Source organism: Ambystoma mexicanum, chromosome 7q (assembly GCF_040938575.1).
Source record: "Ambystoma mexicanum isolate Mex_15411 chromosome 7q, UKY_AmexF1_1, whole genome shotgun sequence".
Lineage (NCBI taxonomy): Eukaryota > Metazoa > Chordata > Amphibia > Caudata > Ambystomatidae > Ambystoma > Ambystoma mexicanum.
Window position 1 is genome coordinate 844,997,555 of NC_090941.1, and position 25,693 is coordinate 845,023,247.

At 47.2% G+C, this 25,693-nt stretch overlaps 1 protein-coding gene across 2 annotated transcripts in view; it reads left to right on the top strand.

The window, feature by feature from the left end:
• Window positions 1-25,693, top strand: part of MRE11 (MRE11 homolog, double strand break repair nuclease) — a 1,502,633-nt gene that overhangs the window by 884,875 nt on the left and 592,065 nt on the right. For both annotated transcript variants that reach the window (XM_069639266.1, XM_069639267.1), the window contains exon 13: window positions 20,769-20,942. In XM_069639266.1, coding sequence (XP_069495367.1) covers window positions 20,769-20,942 — 174 coding nt within the window. The remainder of the gene's footprint in view (window positions 1-20,768; window positions 20,943-25,693) is intronic.

Here is a 25,693-nt window from a genome sequence, read left to right on the forward strand (position 1 = left end):
AATCAGAGTCATTGAGACCTTTCAAGAATTCTACCAGGGACTGTACAACAGAGAACCCCTGATACCGCAAGAGCACTTGGAAGAGGTGTTGGATGAGCTAAACCTCCCTCAATTAGACCAAGAGGCCATGAACGGTCTGGAGGGACCTATTACTTTAGAAGAAATTCTGGAGACGAACAGATCCCTGCCGGCAGAGAATACACCAGGCACAGATGGACTGCCAGGTGATTTCTATAAGGAATATGCTCAGGAGTTAGCCCCGCACCTGCTTAACACCTTTATTGACTCTTATGAGGCTGGTGTCCTTCCCCCAAGCCTTAGGGAATCTGCCATTACACCCCTCCTCAAACCCCATAAACTAGCGACGGAATGTAGCTCTTATAGGCCCTTTTCAATGCTTAACCAGGATAATAAATTCTGACATCTATACTAGCAGAAAGAATGAAGAGAGTAATACATACACTGGTGCAGCCGGACCAGACAGGCTGTGCCAGGCCGTAACATGTCCTGGAATGCGAGGCGGCTGAACCATGTGTTAGATAGCACAGCAACATGGGAGACTGTGCGCCATAGCCACGCTGGATGCAGTGAAGGCATTTGATTCAGTGAGATGGGACTGGCTGTATGCAACACTGTTCAGTTTTGGATTTGGGCAGGCATACATTACGTGGGTTCAGCTGGTGTACACTAGACCGACGCAAGAGTTAAAATGGGCAGATGTATCTTGGAGGCATGGGAACTGGGTAAAGGTACAAGGCAGGGCTGCCCACTAGCTCCACTGCTTTATATCCTCGCCATGGAACCAATTGCACAGTACCTCAGGAGGGAATATAAAAAATAGATGGAGTTACGCACCTGATATCGCTGTATGCTGACGGTACGTCGTTGTATATACAGAACCCCAAAGACAACGTAGAGTTGCTATTGGAGGCGTTCAAATTATTTGCTGGATTATCCGGGATCACGATGAGCACTGACAAGTCTGCACTGTTTCCGTTGGCAGGATTGCATAAGGTAGGACGGGAGGCGCTCCCTGTTTTAGCATTACAATGGTCCATGTTCAGATACTTAGGGGTCAATATATATCACGACCGAGTAAAAGAACGTGTACACAACACACGTAAGGCCCTAGAGGGTATCTAAGGCTCCATGAAATTCTGGACTAAGCTGCCCCTCTCCTTGATGGGGAGAGTAGCATTACTGAAAATGGTGGTGCTGCCTCGACTCTTGCACTTCTTTGTGAATGTTCCATATTATATACCCCAGCCCTTTTTTGGGAAGCTAGATAGTGTTTGCAGAAGCTTCTTGTGGAACAGTGGGAGGAATAGGCTAGCACTCTACACGTTACACAGACTGTATGAAGAGGGTGGCATCAGGGTCCTGAAGTTTGACCTATATGTAGTGATGTGTCTTCCTCCTGCATCCGTGTAGAATCTAGAGAAGGTGGGTTTGACTGACATGGAATGCTACCTGATGGAATGTATTGATATGACTAAGGTTCTAGGAGAGCAGTTGAGATGTAGCCCAGAGAGAGAGAGGATGCCAGTGTTTGCCATTGTAGCCTGGAAGTTACCATCTGATTAATATGACTCTAAGAACTGGATGTAACACTTTGGAACTTAATAAAGAAGTTACCTTTTCATCTCATGTCAGAGTCATCTTGCTAGAACCCAGGTTTCCACATTGGCGACGAGGATGCTGGCTGTGCTGGGGGGACAGCACAGAAGGGACAAACACCGCCCTCCAACCCAAGGAAGACCCTCTCTCTCAGGTAGGGCGAGCGCTTTATGCAGTAGGTGCAGAAGGGCCCAGCGAAAATGGTGCAGGCGCAGGAGATGAGGATCTGCACCAGGACCAGAGGCCAGCTGGCCTGCCAGCAGTTGGGCAGGTCAAGCACAGAGAAGGTCAAGAGACTGACAGAGACATTTTGGCAGGGCTGAGGGCCCAGAGACTGTTTTGTAGGGGTTGGGAACCCAAAGCTGTGGCATGGAGGGCTAGGAGCCCATGGTAGTAGCAAATGAAGAGGCTTGGAGTCTGAGCTACGCCTGGAGAACTGGGAAGCCATGCTGCACAGCTGAGGGGCTTGGAGCCCAATGCAGAAGTAGTGGATGAGGTTTGGAGAAGCCTAAGCTGTGCCTAGGAGTGACGGAAAATTTGATAGAAGGTGCTTGAAGCTCATGTGTAAGGAGCCTGGAGCAGCGTTTGGAGGGGCCATGCAGAGCCTGTAGGGGCTCATTGCCAAAGTGCTGTGCTGAGGAGGGGCCAAAAGTCCATTGCAGCGCAAGGAGGGGTTTGGAGCCCGTGGCTGTACCTGGAAGGGCTTGGAGCCCGTTGGGGAGTTGCTGAAAGACTTGGAGCTGTTCCCAGGAGGGTCTGTGTGCCATCTGATGAGCATCGGTAATAAGCGTTACAACTTGTGGGCTTGTAGCGAATGAGCTCCTACAGAGACAAGTCTTACCCTAGCAAGGTTGGTCTGTTGTGCTGTGCTGGAGTTGAGGAGGCAGCTGTGAAACTGAGCGGCGAAAGTTGAGAGCAGCGGTGCTGAGCGGTGCACGCAGGGGCTCTGTGGCCGGAGTGGAGACTGCGCAGAAGAAACGTGCTGGGTATGGGCGCAGCGTTGGAGAGTGCACTCTGTGGGCTGCCGCCACGTTTGTGGCAGCGACTGTTGGAGGGGCGGAGATCCTTTCTCTCTGGCTGGCCAGCTGTTCTGGTGACGTCACACCAGGTGATCGAGGAGTTGGCGATGCAATGGTGTGAGAGTTTGAGTGAGTCACCGTTGTGACGCTTCATGCTGTGTCGTGGCTCCTAGTGAGTGAGAATGAGAATGCGGAGACGCAGAGAATGTTACGTGAACGTCAAGGAAGCAGGGTGCTTTCCTCCAATTGCAACTAGGGACGGGTGCTCAGGAGCTGGAGTTCACACAAGGAGGATGGCGCTCACAGAAGGAGTCTCTGTTGCTGCTGTATTATACATCGGGGGCAAAGTTAAAGGACAAAATATGAATCGCACTACAGTGTCGGGTGCCAGACCTTGCAAATGCCAACAGAACAGGCCGTCGGACTTCTGGAAAGTGGTCAATGCTACCGACAAAAGTGAAGAGGCGGCATACGGCTGCTGCATGGCTGATGGAGAATTGCTGGCAAGCAGAAACAACGATCTTGTGAACTACGGAGGAATGCAATGTGTGGGACTGAGGAATAGTTGAATGGCCAACTGGTGTGGGGCCGTGTCCCCAAAGGTATTTTTTGTCCAAGAGGTGCTGGGGAAGAGGAACAGCAAGTTAAGCAAATGGTTCCCATTGTGTTATTTGATGTTAGGCATTGTAGTAAGTGTAATTATAGGTTAATGTGATGTGAGGCTCATCTAGGCTTGAGACATTTTTGAGTGGGTCTGTGATTGTGTGTACGGCCTGGGGATGTGTTTCAGCTTAATGTCGTAGCCTCCGTTATAAAATGCATTAGAGTGTTAGGACGTTTTAAGAATAGGTTGCCTACCAATTTATTTTTCGCACAGATGGACTCTAAAGTAAAGTGTAGTGTAGACTGGTTAATGAGTTTAACCGAGTGTGTTACGCTAGTGGTGTGTATATATTGAAGTACTCCCGTAGTGAGTTGTTAAGTTTAGGAATGCTGTCAACACGGGCACTTGAGGGATGGTGGGGTCACTGAGTTGGTGAAGTAGCTACCCGAGTATCAGATATACTCAGCCTGGTTGGGAGTGGTGTGTCTAGGCACACCCACGGTGTTGTGAAGGAGTGATGTGAGGGAGCTTGAGTGTTTGTTGTATCGTGGTTTGTTGGAGTATGGACTTGGATGAGAGGTCTGGGTGCCTCAATGTGTGCAGTTTGGCAATGGTATTTTCATGAGGTTGGTGATGTCTCCTCTTCACTTAGCAGAAAAGGGAGGGGGCATAGTTGTAAAGTTTGTCCCACAGCTGTGAGGACGTTCATGGTTTTGGATGTGGTTTGGCAGAGTGTTTTAGTTGAGTGAGATGATGCATGCGCATTTTAATTGGAGGTGTTTGTGTGTGTGTTTGATCTTGTTGGGTGTGGTTTTGTTGTTCATAGGGGGGGAGATATGTAGTGATGTGTCATCCTCCTGCATCCTTGTAGAATCTAGAGAAGGTGGGTTTGACTGACAGGAATGCTACCTGATGGAATGCATTGATATGACTAAGGTTCTAGGAGAGCAGTTGAGATGTAGCCCAGAGAGACAGAGGATGCTTGCGTTTGCCATTCTAACCTGGAAGTTACCATCTGATTAATATGACTCTAAGAACTGGATGTAACACTCTGGAACTTAATAAAGAAGTTACCTTTTCATCCCTTGATGTCAGAGTCATCTTGCTAGAACCCAGATTTTCACACTATACTATATAGCGGGACAGTTGTAATTCGTGATGGACTGGCTTGCAGACGACCCAACTTCGGACACATTGATGCTGCAACCCGTGGGGTCCCAGTATTACCTAAAGGAACTGCTGCGGAACAAGAAACCCCAGGGAAGAAACAGATCGCATCTGGTGACCCTGGGGGTAAGCATGTGGGACAGAGTACTAGCAGCGATAGGAATCACAACCCCATTCTCAGAGCAGATTCCCCTGGTCCCCTGGCCAGATTCCCCTCGTCGCAAGCGTGACAGATGATACGAGTGCACTGGGAGCCCCATGGAGTGGCTACGATAGGAGACCTACTGCAGGATACTTCATTCATACCTTTTGTAGAACTGGTTGACCACACAGGCCTGCATAAAGGCCAATACCTATTGCACAATACTATTAGGAGAGAGATAACGCAGAAGAGGCCGGCATAGAGGGAACTGAAAGAACAGCATGCCATGGTGGATATTTTGTACAACATATCGGAGGGAGGGCACACCATATCCCGGATATATGACTTCCTGCTAACTAAAGGACACCTACCCCCCTGGTAATAAGGATTAAATGGGAGGAGGACCTAGGGGCCCCATTCACAGACACACAATGGACTGGGGTACTGGATAGCATAAAAAGGTGTCACGGAATGCAAGATTGCAATTGATACAGCTGTTGATTACGCACACAGCACACATGACACCCCAGTGAATTTCCAGGTTCCCAGGCGCAGCAGCACAGTTATGCCCCAGATGCAAAGGTACAGAAGCGGGCATGCTTCATATGTTTCGGACATGTCCAATAGTGGAGCAATACTGGCGTGAGGTAGCGAGGAGATTAAACAAAGAGTGCCTGGAGTTGAATTGGAATTCCCCAGCAGGATGCCTATTGGGCAGTTTTCCTCACCCTACTGGTACGAAACCCATCGCCAAATTGAATGATTTGGCGTATATACTGGCCAAATGCAGAATTACTATGGCATGGAAGTCCCCCAGGGGTCCAGATATGGAAGAGTGGTGGCAGGATATGAAGAAATGGGCGATGGCCGAAACAGCTGTGTGGAGAGGGGCAGTTTAGTCACGGCGAGCATGCAACGGGTATCATGGAGTGGGAAGTAGTGTTACAGGCCCTGTTCGAGGCAGAGACCATGGAGGCGGAGAGGGGTGTTGAACCCTCACAAATCTTGGAGGCAATTCATTTTCATGAGTAGGAATAGCGTTTACACTAAGAGGGTGCGTTGGACATTTGGGTGGGGAGGGAGCAGGGAGGGAAGGGGGAGGGAATAGTTGGGAGTTGGATGTATGTAACGTTGTGATTTGAACACTGTGAACACGGTATGAGACAGTGCTGTGGAGTTGTTGTTTTTCTTCTTTATGTTCCTTTGGTACAGCAATGTTACATAAATGACCCATAAACTTGACGTGTACAACAAAAGAACTCCATGCCCCATACACTTTACATTACGACCATTGAATAGACTTTTTTGATATGGCCTACATTACCAATTTCTTGTTAAGTAAAGCTATACCATAACCTTGCTTTCTATTTGCATGCCATGTAAATAAATGCTCAGATGCAGCTGGTACCTGGCCGTGTTTATTCAACTTAGATCCCAAGACAAGAGTTTCAGAGGTCAGTTCTCTGGTATAACAAAATTCATCATTAAGCAGTTGCTAATCCACAAGCTTAACCAAATAGATACAGATGGGATATTCAGAGCAAATGGTAATTCTTAAAAATACAACAAAATAGATCATGTTTGCATTCTAGAAACACCAGTTTTGTGGTATCTCAGTTTGAGGGAAGCCGTATAATAAGGTCCTGGGTATGTTTCTTAGTGAAACAATGTACCAACAAATGTCCATGTAGCCATTGACCTGTTAACCTCAGGCAGGTACATAATCCATTTGCCAGAATGTGGCTGCTTCGTAGCCTGGGATTTCAGAAGCCAGCCATTTAGTTAATTTATTCTCATGGAAACTTGCAATACACAGCTATTGAAAAAGAAAATGTTTGGCTGGTACCAAAATGAAAATGACATCATAAGCCATAACATCTGAATGCGTTGCTTGATTTTAAAACAGAAAACTGATGTCGGCAAAGTGATCCACATCTTACATGTACAAACATGATTTATTAATATGTGAGAATGATTAACACATTTACATATTTTACTTTTTGACACTTTCAAAAAAGTAAAACAGAGGACAGATTTGCAAAAGCGTGCTTTTAGGTCCTTATTGATGCTCCTCGCACGCGTTTGCTGCCATCCCGACCAGCACTCCGGGCTGCAGCAGCAAGCAGAATTTTTTTCCCCATTTCAACCTAGGGCTTTGGTCATGCTGCATGCTCCAATAAGTAAATCTGAGTACACAATTATGAAGTAATTGCAGGGCGGTTCAATGGGTAGATCACTGCGCTTGATCTAGTACTTTAATCGGATTACCCTGCTGCTGGTTATGGGGTTCTTTTATGAAGGTGCCCTTCCTTCTTCATGTATTGGGTTTCAAATAGGAGAGTGAGCCCTGTTCACCTAAGCGCTGGGTTATTCAATATGTTACTGTTGTGATAAAGCAGTCTTGAAAACCATTGTTGGTGCTATATTTATTGTTAGAAGTCAGCAGACACGTGTTTCGACTGGTTACTTGTGATTATAACGAATCCCAAAATAACTAATATATTAATAACGAATCCAAAATAACAAATTCCTTTGTTGTTTTTGAGGGGGTTTCCCCCCAGAGCCCCCCTTTGTTTGTTCCCAATACTTTCCCCCCACCCCCAAAACCACTATTCACACTCCCAACCACTTTTTTAGTTTATTTCCAAATTAGTTATTTTGTAATTCGTTATTTTGGGATTTGTGATAATCACTGGACACTGTTTCGATCCTCTTGGGCCATTCAAAAGGCATATGGATTGTGGGCCAGTCATTGCTGCGAGGTTGTTGAAACGAGTCCAGCATGCAATCCCAATATCTTTTCCCAGTATGGTGGCAAATAAGGGTAGCTCATGATTTGGAGGGCTGACCAGGTGGACGCCTGGTTCGGCGTGCTGCTGATTAGCATCGTCTTGGAGCCCGTTGGGGCTTGCAGTGTGCAGCAGTAGTCACAGCGATATGTTGATGCAATCCTGTCCAGCACTTGGGGCTGTAGCCATGGGCACAAACTTAGTACCCATTCAAACGTATCACTATTTCGCAAAATGTTACCACAAAGCCGTTCTCTGGTGGCCATGCCCACTTTAACCCGATTGCTGGTCACTCGTGGTCATGCCCAGTTGCCACAATGTCTGAGTCATGGCCATAGGCCATGACTCGGACAATCTGGCTACTGGCCATGGCCACAGGCTATACCTCAGTCACCAACGGTATATCACTTTTTTGTGTACCTACATTATGACACTTTTTCAAAAATAAAACACTAACACATTTGCAACACCATGCTTTCAGGTCCTTGCCAATGTTCTTTACACGCGGTTGTTGCAAATCTGTCCATGTTTTATTTTTTTAAAGTGTATGTACAAAAAATAGTCATATAACTTAGCCCCCACTTGACAACATCCATTCAAACTTTGCACAAACATTCAAGGTTGGGTCTATAATCTTTCTAAAATCTTTTGTGTACAATCGTCAAACGGCAACAAAGTTATAAGCCATATAAAAGCCTGGTCCAACATGATATTGCAATATTTCATGCAGTTTCATTGAGCGGTGCCAATGTTATAAGCCATCCAAAAACTGCTTTTCACCAACCCTGGAATGCAGAAATATGTATGGATGTCCCCGAACATCTGAGATGTTCGTGAACATCAAAGGGCTGTCCCCAAACATCTGGACTGTCCGCAGAGATGACAAAGCACCCGTTTTTGGCTTTTTATGGCCATTGTCCATCCTCATTAACCCTCACCTCCCGAGAGATAGTTTCAGTAGTTTGACAAGTGCAATGTTGTGTTTTTTAATATGTTTTTACTGCGATGTCCGCGGACACCGGCGGCTGTCTAGGGATCCAATACGGAGACCATTATAAACAATATGACGCATCTCACATTTTAATTGACCAATCAGCGGGCGCGTCCAGTGTCCGCCGACATCACGCCGCTTTCTGAGGGGCCCAGGAGGCTGTCCGTGGACTGAATAGGGAAGTGAGTCCGTGGACTGGACCCAGATATCGCACATTTGTTTTTACCTACTTTTTGGCTGTCTTAAAAAAATAAATATGGGCCAGATTTACACCAGGTTTACGAATGCCCGCTTTCGGGACTAAGCCACTGCTCCTGGCACAAATTTGGTGAAAGTCCATCCAGCAGTTTGGGCTGTGGGTGTGAGCAAAAAATGTTTTCCCTTGCATCTGAGGATTTCTACACATTTTGGCACCTCCTATACCTTTGCCTCCCTGGATGAAACCCCACCAAACTTTGTAGAATCATTCCGAGGGAGCCATATACTTTCTTTGCAAAGCTTGATGAGGATTTGTCCAGGAGGTGCAAAGTTATAAGCTGCCCAAAAGGTGCTCTTCCTATGGGTTGAGCAACTTAACCGTAACTACACAGCCACTATCGCAGGCCGTGTAAAGCTGTGTGTGTGTGTGTGTGTGTGTCTGGCTATACAAATCCAAACTGTTGAACCCACTGCTACCAAATTTTGCATGAATTCCTCATTTGTCTAGGGCAAGATTGTATCTTTGGATGCAAAAAATGTACTCTGTAAACACCCTAATTTACTGATGCTCGCCCAAATTCATTGCAGTAGGCACTAGAAGGAGGCAAAGTTTGGAAAAGAGTCTGAAGCAAAATGTTCGATATGTTGGTTATTCCTTTAAAATGTATCACTACTGTATATAGTTCGAAACTGTTTATTGAAGCATTTTGAAAGGGAATTACAAAAAAAGAATTCACATTTTTTTTATCACGCCACTCCAAATATGGCAAATTGCAAGTTTACAGTTTACTTAAGTTCATTCACGAGAAGAGAGCACAATCAATCTTTTTTGGACATTTTCTCAAATGTGCTGAATCCATTAAGTGACTGAAAAAATGAACATCACTTGGAAAAGCTCCATCTGATGCGAAGCGAAAATCATTATCAAGAGCTTCTGAAACACAACAACAAACTGAAGCAAGACTTGCTGACCAGAACAACATCCTCCAGGGCACATGAGACACCAGAGCAAACTGAAGCAAGACTTGCCGACAAGTTCAACATCCTCCAGGACACATGAGACACTACTCGATCAGGACATGGGCAATGCTGGGTACCCCAGATATATATATATATTTTATTCCTACCTTCTCGGTCATCTGACCCATGAAGCGCGTGTCATTTGAGGCTGTCACCGCTGCTTTCTCTCCTCCTCCTGCACCTTTTGCAGATTCACACCCTGACACACCCCTCTCTAACCTTCACCTTTCTATCTCCATCGCTCTGGATGTCCTTGCCCCGGTCCTGAAGCCCAAATCCAAGTGCAACTCTTGGTACGATTCTTAAACACAAGTGTAGGGTGGCTGAGAGGAAATGGAGGGCTTCAGGTGCTCCCCTTGACAAACTGGCCTGCCGCCTGTTTCAAGGCAGTACAGACTCTTTGTCCTCTCTAAGAAGAGATCATGCATCCAAGACTGCGTCTCTGCGGCCTCTAATAACTCAGCCGAACTTTTCAAAATCTGCAAGGAGCTGGCCAATCCTGCTGCAGTCTCCACCTCTCCTGTTCCCTCCAAGGCCCTCTGCACGGCCCTGGCTTCTCATTTCACCACTAAAACTCAGGACATCCTGTCCACCCTTTCTTCCTCTACCTCCTCTTCCTCTGCCACTCTTGACCTGTCTTTGGCTGTTTCTCCTCCTCCTTTTTCCTCCTCCTTTCCCTTGTTCACCCCCGACGACGTTTCTCGACAAGTCCCATCTGTGAAAGTCTTGTCAAAGCAGTTCCTCCCCTGCTCATCCAGAACCATTAAGGACCACATGGACACCCTTCTTGCGGCTTTGGCCGATTTCTGAAATCACTCCTTTGCTACTGGAAACTTCCCCTCCCCCTTAAGCACTACATTGTGCACCCTCTTCTAAAAAAGCCCTCTGCCGATCGTTCCTCTCTGGCTAACTATCACCCGATCGCCATCACTTCTTTCCTGGGCAATCTCTTGGATAAGCTGACCATCTTCCAGCTTAACCTTCATACTGAATCTGTTGGTTGTCTCCACGACCACCAGTCTGGCTTCAAAGTGGCCAGAAGCACAGAAACTGCTTTCCTGAACACCAGTGAAGACCTGCTCTTCAGCCTTGACTCTAATCTTCCTTCTGTCCCTATTCTCCCCGATCCATCACCTGCTTTTGATACGGTCAGCCATACCATCCTGCTCAACTGTCTCTGAGACAGCCTGCGTATCTCTGTTCAGGCCATGGCCTAGTTGACCTCCTTTCTCACCAACCGACCATCCCAAGTCCAACTGGGGTCCTTTCTCTCTTCCATTTCTCTTTCTACATGTAGTGTTCCCCAGTGGTCTAACCTTTCTCCCTGGCCCTTCAAACACTACCTGGCACCTCTTGCTCACTGCATCGCTTCTTTTTGCTGCAACTTTCACTGTTATGCGGATGGCACCCAGCTCTCTTTCAGGCTCCCCTCAGCCACCTCTGCTCCTTCTCTCATACTAGACTGTCTGGCCGCAATTCAGGAGTGGTGTGCCGCCAATGACCTCTGCCTTAATGCCAGTAAGACTGCGATCCTCCTCATTGGGACACCTGCTCCTCCCTTTCATCTCTCTCTGGCTGCCCATCCTGGGCCCTCTTCCTGCCCCTTCCTGTGAGGCTAAGAACCTTGGTGTCATATTCGACCCCACCCTCTCTTTCTCTCCTCATATCTCCGACGTCTCTAAGAATCAAACTATCAGCTGCACCTCCTCAGAGGTATTCTTCATTTCCTCTTCTTCCCCTGGAAGCTCACTGTCTCCAGAGCCCTGGTCCTCTCTAGGCTGCTCACTGTCTCCAGAGCCCTGGTCCTCTCTAGGCTGGATTACTGCAACAGCCTTTTTCTAAATCTGCCTGCTTCTACTCTTCGACCTCTAGAGCCTAGCCAGAACAGGACTGCAAGACTTGTCCTTGGCCTCAAGCCCAGGGATCTTATCTCTCCAGCTCTGAAACCGCTCCACTGGCTCACTGTGCCTGCAAGAGGATCACGTTCAAGACCCTTTGCATCGTCCACAAGGCTTTCTGGGGCCTGGGAACTCTCAACCTCTAACTTTCTCTTCATTCTCAAGCTCTCCGCTCATCTACCTCCAACTCTCTGAGGGGCAGACGCTTCTCCAAGCAGAGAGTGGGTGGGGTAGAACTCTCTCCTCGGCTGGGCCCTCCCTCTGGAATAGCCTCCCTGCCGCTCTCAAACTTGAGCACAACCACCTCCAGTTCCGGAAGCAACTAAAGGCCTTCCTTTTCCCTTCCGCTTTCTCTCTTCTCCCCTGCTGAGGTCCCTGGATGCTCTACGCACTGGTCGCCTGGCTACCCTCTGAACTTGGGCCCAGGCTCCTGCTTGTCGAGTTGCCCTTGCACTGCCTCCGGCTCCCCCAGCACTTAGGGGCTGTACCTGTAACCCTACAGTCCCTTCTCTCTGCACTTATGAGCCACCTGCTGGCAGCACTTATTATGTATCTGCACTTCCCATCCCCTTTCCCCTGGCACTTTTCCCTCCTTCTTTCCCCGCACTTACACAATCTGAATGACACAAGGTCTAGTAAGATCGTTATTTTGTTCCCCCTCCTTGTATTGTCGTGCCTTGAAACACTTGTGTATAGGCACGTTATAAATGCTGTATCATATCATTATCATATCATGAGAATATTTTATGTTTTTATTCAAAATGTGATGACAAGCAGTGGAATTGTAATGTTCACATTGAAGCAAGTAGCTAATTGTTGAGAATAGTTATTCTTATTTGCTGTCATACAAATTGATGTTTGAGTACATTGTGAATGTAAAAATATTAGCGAGGTAATAGCAGGCAGGTTCTGTTTTTTATCTGTAGACAAGCTGCGTGTACTTTTTTGGAGTATTGTAGGTACCTTCTACAGCATTCAAAGTTAGAGACCACCTTTAATTATTTGGAATTATTATTTTAAATAAAACAGAATATTCATATTAAAAACAACCTGTTTCTAGAACGATATGTTAGAACTAATCAAAATATTTTAAAGGTGTGACAAATGTATTAATGCCATTGCCCCATATGTGGCACATTTTGTTTGGCCCATTTTGACAAGTAGTTAAGAAAAATATTTTACCCACTTCCCGGCCCAAGTCACATATTATTCTGGTCTTTAAAAGTGGAGCACAAGATAATACAATTAGTGTCCATTACCCCATTTGATGTCAAAGATAAAATGTCATCTCTTTGCTATGAAAAGAAATTCAAGCATGGGTAAAACAGAACAATGTCCTGCTGGTTTTTCAGGCAGGATTAAGGAAGGGCAAGCATTCCCCTCTTAATGGTTCCATTGTAGGTTTGCCTTAAAAGTTGGTGCTTCCCTAACTCAGGCAGGATAGAATATCTCACCTTTGACGATTATGCAACTGCATCCGTTTCTGTGTACAGAAATAGATTGTGGAATAAATGGAAGTCATTTATGTACCCTTGTGCTCATTAAACTTAATGATCTTCTTACGCACAATAATGACGTGTAGAATACAACTTTACCGAATGGATTCCTTCTCCTGAGATATTCCTATGAATAAAGGAGTAAAACTGGGCTGCATCTTGGGCCTCTGCTTTTTTAATTTACACGTTTCTGATCTTGGAGAAATGTTAGAAAGTGTCTTGAATTACCTGATAAAATGTGTTACTTTGAAATTATTATGGTTAGCGTATGCAGATGATCTCCTGATCTTTGATCAGACCCCAAATTGCCTGCATAAAGATTGATAACCTTGGAGATCCATGCTAACTTCAACCAATTGGCAATACATGTAAAATTAAATAATTCTAAAATTTGACACAAAACCAAAAAAATAAGTTTTAGTGGGTACTTGAATTATATGCCATTTGAAGAGAAACTCAGTCACTTATCTAATTTTCCAAATTTGAAGGGTTTCGGATAGTTCTGTTTTCTGATAAGACGAAAGCTGAAATTAAGCACTTAGTAATAAAAATAAAGAGGTGTGGTGGTTTTGCGTGCATATCAATCATTTATCATAAAAAAAGATTATCCTGACAATTATTTATGGCATATAAATGTGTACTTGTATATACAAATTAATGTTGGACATAATAGAAGGCTGGATATGGAGGTCATTACAGAATTGGGCCTTCTTTCTAGACACACAGTGACCATGTTAAGTTGTATATTTTATGTGAATATTCGATGGCCGTTGGAAAACTCTAATTACTTAAGTATGTTTTTTGGTAGTTTACAATAGGTTGAAGAGTAAGAGTTGTGATGCATTTTGAAAGGATTGATCCTTTGTTTGAGACTAAGGACTGAAAGGCAAGGATAGTTGGAGACCTGAAGAAAACTGTCTGGTTGTGGGACTAAGGCCAAAATGAAGAACATCTTTTTTTTTTATAACTCTGTTTATTAAGTTTTAAACAACACAACAACAAAACAAACATGAGTCATAGGCATACATTTGACCAGGGCAGTATGGCATTTTCAAAGACAGGAGGAGCCCTGCAGGGCCGAGAGCCGTCAGACATTTGTGGGATGAGGCAGGTAACCAATGCTAACAGCGGTACATATCTTCTTACATTAACGAATTTCAGTGAGCATCAAGCCATTTATCTCATATTTTTTCGAATTTGCGGGGGCAGCCCCGTGCGTTACATATCCGACGTTCCGAGGCCGCGCATCTGTCCATTACTCCAGCGGTTCAGAGATAGTGAGTCGGCAGAGCCCCAGCTAGCCGCGATCAGTCTTTTGCCTGTCCCAAATGCTATCGCCAAAAACATTTTTTCGTATTTTGAATGGTCCACTTCACCCCTGATGCCTAATAGTATCACTTTGGGATCCCTAGGGATTGGTGTCGCCAGGGTAGCAGAGATCATGTTAATACATCCCCCCCAGAAGATCTGTAACAACCGGCAGTCCCAAATCATATGGTAGAAGGTGGCAGGGTCCGTTTTGCATCTAAGGCATGTCTCGTCTTCTAGTCCCCCCCATCTGGCCATGGCAGTGCGTGAACGGTATGAGCGGTGAAGGATTCTCAGTTGTATTAGCCTGAGTTTAGATTTTATACCAATTTCTCTAGGGGACATTAATGCCTCAACCCAGTCTTCTGGTTCCAGTTGGCCTATATCCCTTTTCCATTTCTCCTTGAGCCCGTCGAGCTGAGTAGCCCTGAAGGAGTTAAGGGCTTGATAGAGCGTGGAAGTGACCATAGAGGGAATGCATTGTGGGAGGATATTGGTCTTAACGGGAGTACAGGGGGGGTATAGTTGTCATATCAGGGAATTGGGTGCGAATGGCGTGGGCCAGCTGCGCATGTCGAAACCGGTCCATGGGTGCGAGGTCGAATTGCTCTTGCATGGCCTCGAAGAAGAACATTTTAAGAGTCTATTTAAACTATGTGTGAATTTATTTCAATATTTGAATTAAGCTAAATGTATATCAACATATTTCCAAGTAGACCTGTAGCAAAACTATTAATGCTCGTAGTGTTAATATACCCCCACCTTAGAGATCAGGGGTGTTGGAGATGGCATAAGTAGTTATTTATGTTTTTTCAGTTTTGTTAAGTTGATTGAGTTTTAGAAACATGTACTATTCAATGTTCAAACCTTGCAGAAAGCAGGTACAATGCAGTTGTCTTGTTACTTTTGATGCTCAATTGTGTATTCTGGAGTTCTGGGCACATTTAATCGGGGGACCTCAAGGGGTTGTAATAATCACAATTGCTTGATATTATAATGAATTGAAAGTGCAATGGGACTTATTTCATGATTTATTTATTAGACATTGTTTTGTGACTTTTTCTTTTTGACATTTATGATACATTTAATAATTGTTAATGAATTCTTTTTTTATAACTGTGTTTGGTTTTTGTTTATTTTTTATTTTTAGAGTTAAATAGATTTTAATGTAACAGACTCCTTGAGGCAAAACTGCCTGAGCACTCTCAATATCACATCCGTGGTCCCAAGGGCTGGTGTTAAGAGTTCACCCGTCGTGGAATGAAGAAGGCTTTAATAAGACGTGCAGCCTACTCAATAGGGGCTTTGAGACGATAGCAGCCCAGTGAACTGCATCTATATGGCAGAAGCCCCATCACTCCCTCTTCTTGTAGGCCTCCATGTTGGACAAAATCCAGCCAGATGGCGCCAAGAAAGCCACAACGAAGGCAGATAGTCCAATGACTGTATCTGCGCCGGTGACCTTGCCCTTTGCAGGCTTGGAGGCAATGCCGGCCCGGTGGGTCACGGTAAACCAGCTTCCCCTCAGCAGCGGGGTCAAACCACGGAGCATAGCAGAAGTCATTGCTATGAAAAAAGCAGATAGGGCAAGGGGATGATATGCTTGATTCAGATTAGCAGGAGGCAAGGAGGAAATGAAAGCTACCAGTCGACGGAAACGAGAGCCTATGAGGGCAGGACCAGACGGCCATCTTAGAAGGCCAACTGTGTATGGTTTGTGATGAACCATAGACACAAAAAACGAAATAAAAATAAGTTTGGCTTTGTAATGTAAAGTATTGTTGTAAGGCCCCCACAGGACTACATTGGCTACTCCCTCCGTGTGCAAAGCCAAACGTTAAGGCTTTGCCAATGCTTATTATCGTAGCTTTGCCCTTTAAGAGCATTTTCAATGCTTCACTTTAATGTCTGTCCGTGTGCCCATTTCTGATTTTGCTTGGCAGCCTTATTTGTGTTTTCAATTTCTCCAACCATCATCTTTGCGCTCGCTCCAAAAAAACTGCCAGGGCTCATTTGCATTCCCAGGAGGCCATGTTGTTTGTCTTAAACACTTCTCTTTTAATCCTGTAAATCATATTACAATTTCACACAGACTGGATTACGAAAAGTTGAGTGGAGAGAGTTCAGTGGATGGTGCAACAATAAAAACAGTCACCCTAACTTTCACATTTTTCAGAAATATTGCTCTATATACACACACCTGTTTGTTCACGTTTGGAAAACCTTGTTCAATACAATGCAGTAGCCATAAACCTCACAAACGGATTAAAAAAATAAATAAAGCAAAGTATGTCACAGCTTGCCCCCTAAACCACCGCCCTAATACCCAGCAGCACTTCACAGAAACTATTAAACTGCTTACCTAGGAAGGCATTTGTGCATAAATATGTTTGTATATTCTGCATCCTCCAGCTATGACGTAGTGCCAGTGCGTGGAATAGGTAGATCATATTACTCTTGCGTGACTCCACAGCAGGGGAATGCAGCATTTTCTTTGCCCCCCCCAAGGTTTCTGATGGTGTGGTGGGGGAAAATGGATTGGGCTGGGAGGATAGCACAGGGGCAAATGAGTTTGGCTTGGAAGCAAGACAACACATAGCAACACAGGTTCGAATCCCGGTCTTGCGCTTAGGATAAAGGAACAATTAAAATGTTATAATGTGTTTCAGGACTCCATGAACTGTCCTTTTGGCAAAGGGTTTCTATTCATTTCTCATTCCCGTCTTATCCACCACCTGTACTGCTGGTTCAAGGGGATACCAGAGGGTGGAAAAGGGATGACACAACATTAAATTGTAGATGTACACTTCACCACTGGATTGTTTCCACCTTGGTGTTCAAATTGACACCCTAGACAGCTCGAACTTTGACCTCGTAACCTATCAGATGTCACTGGAACCCTGTAGTGAAACATATTTTTGTTGTTGCTAGTTACCCATCTACAATTCTCTCTCTCTCTCTCTCTCTCTCTCTCTCTCTCTCTCTCTCTCTCTCTCTCTCTCTCTCTGTCTCTCTCTCTATCTCTTATATATATATTTCTGAGGCTTGTGGAATCAGCTTAGATCACATGCTGTGCATAGGCCGACATCTAGTGGAAGCTGCGGAGTATTACAGTTTGTTTTTCGAAACTCGAAAATGGGCGTCGACACAGGGCGTGCCAGTAATACTATCCCTAGTGTGACGTCCACTGTACCCAAGATCCCTCACGCGTCTAGGATCCTACGGTGAGTAATGTATCCCATATCTACAGTGAGTAATGTATCCCATATATGTTTAAAAAAGCACTCATTTGTAAGTTAAAATGTTCTCCAATAATATAATGCAGGGCTGCAGAGCATCCAGTCATATCATCGGTGGAACCAATATCGTCACAAAAAGAGAGCTAAACACATATCGTTCACCATGTACATCCCGTGACAATTACATTGTGAAGAACAATATTTAGTCAAATGACAGTGAGGCAGAGAGGAGGTGCGGGCAGGGTTAAGAGGCCGCAAGATTTCATGGCGTGGTATGATTTTATTATAATGTGCCTATGGGCACTCAGGCAAATTAGTACTATGCAGTGGTTTAGTACTTGCATGTAAATCGTCACTAGGAAATTTGGCACAGCAACAGGGAATAGGATTTTGGCAGAGGGGAAGAGGGGCTGACGGAGTGTCCGCACCCTGAAAATAATTGATTGAAGGAATGTAAATGTTTTTGCTATTGATTTCAAAACAATTTTGATTGTAAGCAGAATTTTCACTATTTAACTGGTGTGTTACTCCATTATAAACCGCTGGATGGCAGTCTAGAACCCTCCAGTAACAAGACTGAGCTTAACAAATACAACAAAAAACCAGACACAGAGGAAACATAAACGGAAATCATTTCAGTGCAGCGGATATTCATTGGATGATGGGAAAACGAAATACAAGGGAAGCAATGTGTTGGGGAGCAACGTTTTTTAGACAATATTTTTAACGCTTTAAAGACTTAGAAGCCAACCTTTGTGCACCAGGATATGTCAATATTTGCTGTACCTCTTGGTTGGCACACACAATAAAAATGCACATTGAATGGAAGCAACATCGCGAAGTTGGCACACATAACTAAAAGGGTAATATTGGGTGCCATTCCACAAGGGTACCCCTGCAAACTACGACCTTAGTGAAGATGCAGTGGCCCGATTATAGTCATTTTATGCTTCACAGAGCAGCTGATTGTTATGGATTTGGAGTCAATTTATGCTCTGACCATGCTGTAATGCAGTACATAATCGAAAATATCAATGTTCCAAGCAGCATGGAAACAATGAAGCTCTTAAAAGCAACATTTGATAACACTCTCCCAATTTAGACAGTTGCACCAAATACCCAACACAATAAAGGATCTTTTGCCATGAGACGTTTTTTCTGCATCATGGAGCAGCTACTAGATAGCAGGACCCTTAAGCATATTGCTTCAACAGGGTTCGAAGTTGAGAGGAGCTGGGAGCTATTTAGCTGTTGCTTTTAACCCAGAAGAGTCTGGTTAACTGGACACTAACCATTACCAGGAGGAACTTATAGCTTCCCAGGCCAACTGATGGAAAACAAACGCACCTTTGTGAAATTAACTCTGTGCATTTGGGACAATCTATAAATAAACGCTAGGATACATGTATACGGCATTTAGAGCATAATGAGTCATAGATAATGGACAAATGATATGTTTCCATTGTATGTGGAACTTAGATTTGCAGAACGCTATGCACTAGCTCCTCATTCCCCAGTGGTAGCTCCTGGTTACTCGTTAATGCTGGATACCTGGGAGCTGTTTTTAGCTCCTGCTTATTCATTCTTAATTTGAGCCCTTTTTCAAGGTCTATGATGTTCTAGCAGACCTAAAGAAAAGGCCGTTCTTTTCTAATGTGTTGCATTCAATAAGGTACTAGATGATGATACTGAAATATAGATTCCTGCATCTCACACTGTTACTGAATGTTGGGGCCAATCTTTTCAGAAATCTGACCTTTACAAATATTGCTAAATATATACTTAAATGTGTTATGCCTACCATAATTTTATTTGAATGGTCCTGGGAATTTTCATTGCTTCTGCACAGGTAGGGCGGTCACAGAAAAAAAACGTAATGTGTCCCGCTGTAAAACCAGGCGTCCTTAGTGGGTCCCGCGAGGGGTCCAGCATGCTAATGGGCCCATCATTAATGGGCCCCTTGTTAGCATGCTCCCCATTCCCATTCAGCGCTATGGGTGCTCGAATGGGAATGGGGATGCACAGGGTCCGGGTTCCCTGAATGGGGAAATACCGGGCCTTCCAAGATCAGAATGGCCCAGTATTTCCCCATTCATCGGACCCGGTACCCGGAATGGGGGTAGCCATGTTGCAAATGGCGGTATGGCTACCGCCTTCCGTGAAATGAGGCCCATTGTCTTTTGAGATTACACTCATTGGCCCTTATTACGAGTCTGGTGGTAGCTGTGCCGGTAAAACCGGCAAGCTGCCACCCGACTCATGGGGATTTACTGGCGCCGGACTTGCCGGTAATTCCGGCATCAGCATTCCGTTACTCCCCATTCCCGTGGAGGAATCCACGGAAAAGGGGGCCACAGAAACACCGGTGCCATGCGGTAATGGTACCAGTGTTTCCGTGTCTGTTTGTGGCTGGTGGCATTAGGCCCGCCAGGTCAGACCTGGCGGGTGTAACACCACGTGGCCACATAACTCGTAGTAAGCCGGTCCGGAAACCGGTGCCAGTACGGTTTTACCGGCACTGTTAAATCCGGACCGGCTAACTTGTAATGAGGCCCATTGTCTTTTGAAATACTTGGAATTAAGGTAGTGCTTTTAGGTCCAGGCCATGGCTATAAATTTTGTAGCGCCGGACTTGCCGGTAATTCCGGCATCAGCATTCCGTTACTCCCCATTCCCATGGAGGAATCCACGGAAAGGGGGCCACAGAAACACCGACGCCATGCGGTAATGGTACCAGTGTTTCCGTGTCTGTTAGTGGCCGGTGGCATTACGCCCGCCAGGTCAGACCTGGCGGGTGTAACACCACGTGGCCACATAACTCGTAGTAAGCCGGTCCGGAAACCGGTGCCAGTACGGTTTTACCGGCACTGTTAAATCCGGACCGGCTAACTTGTAATGAGGCCCATTGTCTTTTGAAATACTTGGAATTAAGGTAGTGCTTTTAGGTCCAGGCCATGGCTATAAATTTTGTAGTGCCTTACATCAATGTTCTTCCCCGCCATGTTGTTGCAACCCTGATGCCCTTTCCTTTACAGTACAGACCCTCCCTCTGCCCGCTTCATTCCATATCCTCTCTGAGGCCCTGACTATGCGAGTCCTCCCCATAAAGTGCTGTTTTAAACAGAAATAGCATTTGTACCACATTATTAGATGCCTGGAACCGAACTGTAATAACTTGATCTGTCATATGAGATTTCAATGATACTTTTTTGAATGAAAATATTCAAACGTATCCGTCATTATTCACATGGATTAATCCTCTGACATTTGCCTTTCACAGAATGTCCAGCTGTCACTTTTAACCGAGAGGGGCATGGGAGAGGCAGTACAAGAGTTTGTGGACAAAGAGGAGAAAGATGCCATCGAGGAGCTTGTGAAATTTCAGCTGGAGAAAACTCAACGGTTCCTTAAAGATAGGCACATTGATGCAGAAGAAGAAAAGATTGATGAGGAAGTAAGTTCTAAATGAGCTGCATTACCTACTGCCGCAGAAAACATAACCTGGATATCTTTGACTACCGCACTCTTTTTTACAAACTGTCATTGTCTAACTACTAAGTCAAACATTTCTCAGATAACCTGTTTCATTGGATGTTTCAGATTCAGGAGTGCCCACAAACACGCTTTCACAGAGGAGAAATAGCCATGTGCATATCGGTCTGGTCCCACCCACAAGAGCAGTCCAGCACTGAAATATTAGGAAATTCTACTCTGAACTAAAGTACCATCAACCCCAGACATGTGTTTCAGCCTTTTTTTTTTCTTCAAATTTCAATTTTTATTAAGCATTTTGTTAATGCACAACTCACCATTCTTACAATATCACGTTCATGCATTACAAGATTCTCTTGAGCTTCTGTTCAAACATTAACAATCCCTCTCCCAGCCATCATCCCCCCCCCCCCCCCCCCCCCGAGACGAGTCGCAGTTATCTTTTATAAAGTTCGGTTTCCATGCGTTACAGCCGGGCGTATTGCCCCTGGCTAGTTTGTTCATTATTTATAGATGTTGAGTAAGGGGGCCCACTCCATTTCTCTGCTTGGGAGATCTCATGAAGCGCCCCTGTAATGTTCTCCATTTCATATATTTCTCTGGCTTTCCTCGCCCAAAGACATTCTGTCGGGAGCGACACTGATTTCCAGTTTATGGTAAGGCAGACCTTGGCCGCTAGCAGTAAGTACTGTGGCATGTGGGCGAGCCTCACCTATCAGCCTTCCTGCTCTTCCAAACCTAACGGGTCTACTCGGGGATCCCATTCCCTTACCACTGCATCGATCCTTTTAATCCATGCTAAAACCGCTTTCCAGAAGCCCACCACATGTGCCAGTAGTCTGCTTTCTCGCCACATTCCCTCCAGCATTGAGGGCTGGTTTGATTGAACATTCTGGCTAGGCGTTTTGAGTCATAGTGCCATCTATGTAATAGTTTTAGGACGTGCAGCTTGTGTTGAGCTGAGATGGAGGTTTTGTGGGCTGATTTATACATTTGTTTCCACAAGTGATCATTCATCTTTGGGCCTAGGTCTTTCTCCAATCTTTTTCTGAGGGCTCCCTCCTTTTTCTGTGGACTGCCAAGGAGGGTCTTGTATAGCAGGGAGATAAGGCCTTTAGTTGAGGAGGCTTCACTCAGTATTTTTCCCAGGGGTGTAAGTTCTCTTTTGTAGTTTATCCTTCCATTTGGGGGCCATCAGGACTCCCCTCAGCTGTAAGTATAGGAATGATCCGAGGGGTGTAAGTTGTAAGCTCGTTTCCATTTCTTGGTGGGTAATGCACCCGTCTCCTTTTACCATCTGCCCTACCCTTTCCAGGCCCGCTTCGAACCATTTCTGGAAGCGTTGGTTCTCCCGGATTTCGTTTCTGATAGGGGGTGGGGGCAGATGTGGCTCATGGGTGAGGGCCATGTTGTGTGTCCCTTCATTTCTCCAGCATGGGGTCTGGCATGGATTCACATGCTCATGAATATTCCCCGTCGTCTGGCTGGGAATCCTCGGTAAAGAAAAAACCAGTATCAGTTTCGTTTCTGATCTGTCTTTCGTAGTAGTAACCAATCACTGGTCTCTGCGTCATACTGACCACAGCCAATGACTGCCCTCTACCTAAGCACCGCCTCTGGCAGCCATCTTCAGATTTTTACCGCACGTTCATGTGTTGGGATCCTCGTGCTATTGCTCTCGAGCGTTAGTGCTATTTTTTTCACGTTTTTTCTCAAAAACTTCGTTTTTTCGGTCAAAAGAGCCTCAAGCTCCACCTACTCTCCATCCGATCAACGGGGACCCGTGTCGGATTCGTCTACGCCCCTCAAGGGTGAAGATTTCGTCGAGCTACGCTTTTGGAGGACTCCAGAAGTTTCTCAGGCCCGGTCATGGCCCAGGAGAAGGGAAGCTCGACGCCCCGAAAGCTGTTCAGGGTCTGCCCTGGATGCCAGCTGCAAAACGTCTTCAAGGAGGACGAACACTCTTTTTGTCTTTACTGCCTACATGAGGACAAGACGCACGTGGAGAAGGACTGTGCGTTTTGCGGCAACATGTCGGAGCGGACCATTTAGGACCACCATCAACGTCTCGCCAACTGGCTGGAAGGGAAGAGCCCGTCCGGCGAGAAGAAGAGGAAGAAATCCGAGCGGTCTTCTAAGACCTTTGAGGACGCCCCGGCGACGGGGGTCCAACATAAGGCCAAGCACCGCGAGTCCGCTGGTACCGGGAGCGCCGAACGGTCGGGCTCTACGGGCGCCAGGCTGGGCGCACGCTCCCCGGCACCATCAACCACGAGCCAACGCTCTGGGTCGGGTAAGAGGAAGGCTGAGCACCCGGCGAGGCTCCTGGAGAGGCCCCGGTCGAGCTCGAAGGCGGAGGGGGAGCGAGGCAGTGTCCCCCCCCCTCAAGGATATCCTCAAGGATAAGGCGGTGAGCGCACCTAAGGTGGTGAAGGCCTTAATCCATCCGGCCAAGCCCTCTATCGAAACTGTCGCGGCGGCCCTGGCTCAGCCTGTGGAGGCTACACCAGTGGTGGCAACCGCGGGGCTCAGAGTCTCCCTGCCACCTCGGAGGGAGTCCTCTTTTGTGCCCATCGATAGGACCCCCGTGAAATCCCCCGTGGGGAAGAAAAAGGGGGGGCAGGGCATCGTCGTAGATTCAGCCTCAACCTCGGAGGAGGAGCTGGTCGAGGTCTTAAGCCACGGCCTCGGCGTGGAAGAAGACCGGCCCGTCAGGATGGATCCCGACGCAGGTGACGACGACATCGTCGAGGGTACCGACGGGGCCCCTGATCGCCCGTCGGATTCCCCTCTGCCAGCGCCGCGAGACAACTCGGCGGCCATTTTGTTGGCTATACAGTCCTTATGCTCAGAGATAAGGACGAGACTACCGTTGCCGACGGAACCTCTCCCGTCGGGGGACCCAGAACCGGGACCTTCTGGGGTTCCCCCTACCAAGAAAAGAAGGATCCACCCTCCGCCTCCTTTTCAGCCGTCGCGCCCCTTCCAACCCTCCTCCCTGTCCACCCGAGGGGATGATACGGGGACTGACACGGCAGCGACGGGTACGGACGACGAGGTATACGACGAGGATGTACCGTCGTCGCCTCCCACCAGGGCTTCTCCGCCCGACGAGATTGGATCGTTCCACTCCATGATCACCAGGGCATCCGAGCTTTTCCAACTCTGCCCTGAGGAGAAGAAGAAGGAAGGTTTCCTTTATCAGCGGCGCGAGGCCAAGAGGAAGACGGTCCTCGCAGTGCCTCTATTGGACGACATTTGGGATGAGGGCCTCACCCTCCTCAAGAACCCTTCCACGACGCCAGCTAGAAGAGACCGGTACGAGAAAAAGTACCGGGTCCCGGACACGGCCCCCCTGTGCCTCCGGGCGCAGCCTACCCCGGACTCTGTCGTCTCCGCGGCGGCCAGGAAAAAAGCGGGGGGGGTGCGGCCTCCACATCGACTTCCCCACCGGACGGCGAGGGAAAGAAATTGGACGCTATGGGACGCAGAGTCATCTCGTCTGCAGCGACTACGATTAAAGCGGCCAACGCCTTGGCTATCGTGGCCCGCTACGACAGGGAGCTCTGGTACAAACTGGCTCCCCTGCTGGACTTCTTGCCGGACGACAAGAGGGCAGAGGCCCTGGAGATCCTGCAGGAAGGTGAGGTGGCTTCGGACCACGCCATTACCGTTGCGACAGACATCGCCGACACTGGGTTCCGCCAGTTGGGCAATGGCGTTTGCCTTAGGGGGCGTGGTTGGCTCAAGGCTACGGACTTCCGTCAAGACGTTCAGACCAGAGTCCTGGACATGCCCTTCGATGGGAACAACCTGTTTGGGAAAACAGTGGACGATTCCCTTCAGGCCATTAAAGCGGACACCGAGACTGCCCGGGCCCTTGGAGTTCTGCAACAACGACGGACGCCCTTTCAGAGCAGCGGAGGCAAGGGCGCCTCCAAAGGTTCCGGCGGCGGTTTCTCCACCTACCGTCAAGCGGCCCGCTCGTCGTCTCAGGAGGCCTACAGAGGACGAGGCAAGTCTGGCGGACCCCGTCGTCGTCGCCAAGGAGGTCAAGGCGGCAAAGCCTCGTCGAAGCAGGATTGAACCGGCCGTGGGGTCGGGCCCCCACCGAAGCACCCCGGTGGGAGGCCGGCTGGCGAGCTTCGTCAGCGTGTGGGAGTCCATCTCGGGGCCACGCGCTCGAGTTTCAAAGAAGGTGTCCGCACGTCCCCCCCGTGGCCAGGAAAGAACTTCACGTCCCTCAACTTCTCCTGGAGGTAAAGGCGATGCTCAGGAAGGGCGCCATCGAACTCGTCCCAAAGAGGCTTCGGGGCTCCGGAGTTTACTCGAGATACTTCCTCGTGAAGAAGAAGACGGGAGGATGGCGCCCCATCCTAGACCTGCGACGTCTGAACAAGTTCATCAAGGCGCAAAAGTTCCGGATGGTCACCCTCCAGCACGTCCTGGGTCAGCTGGAGGAAGGAGACTTCCTGTCGTCGTTGGATTTGGAGGATGCCTACTTCCATATTCCCATCCTAAAGGGGCACCGAAAATTCCCCAGGTTTGTGGTCCAAGGGCGTCATTACCAGTTCAAAGCCCTCCCCTTCGGACTACGGTCAGCACCCAGGGTGTTCACCAAGTGCCTCGCACCGGTGGCGGCGCAGCTGCGCCGCGAAGGGATCCACGTCTACCCCTACCTGGACGACTGGCTCATCCGAGCCAAGACGAGGG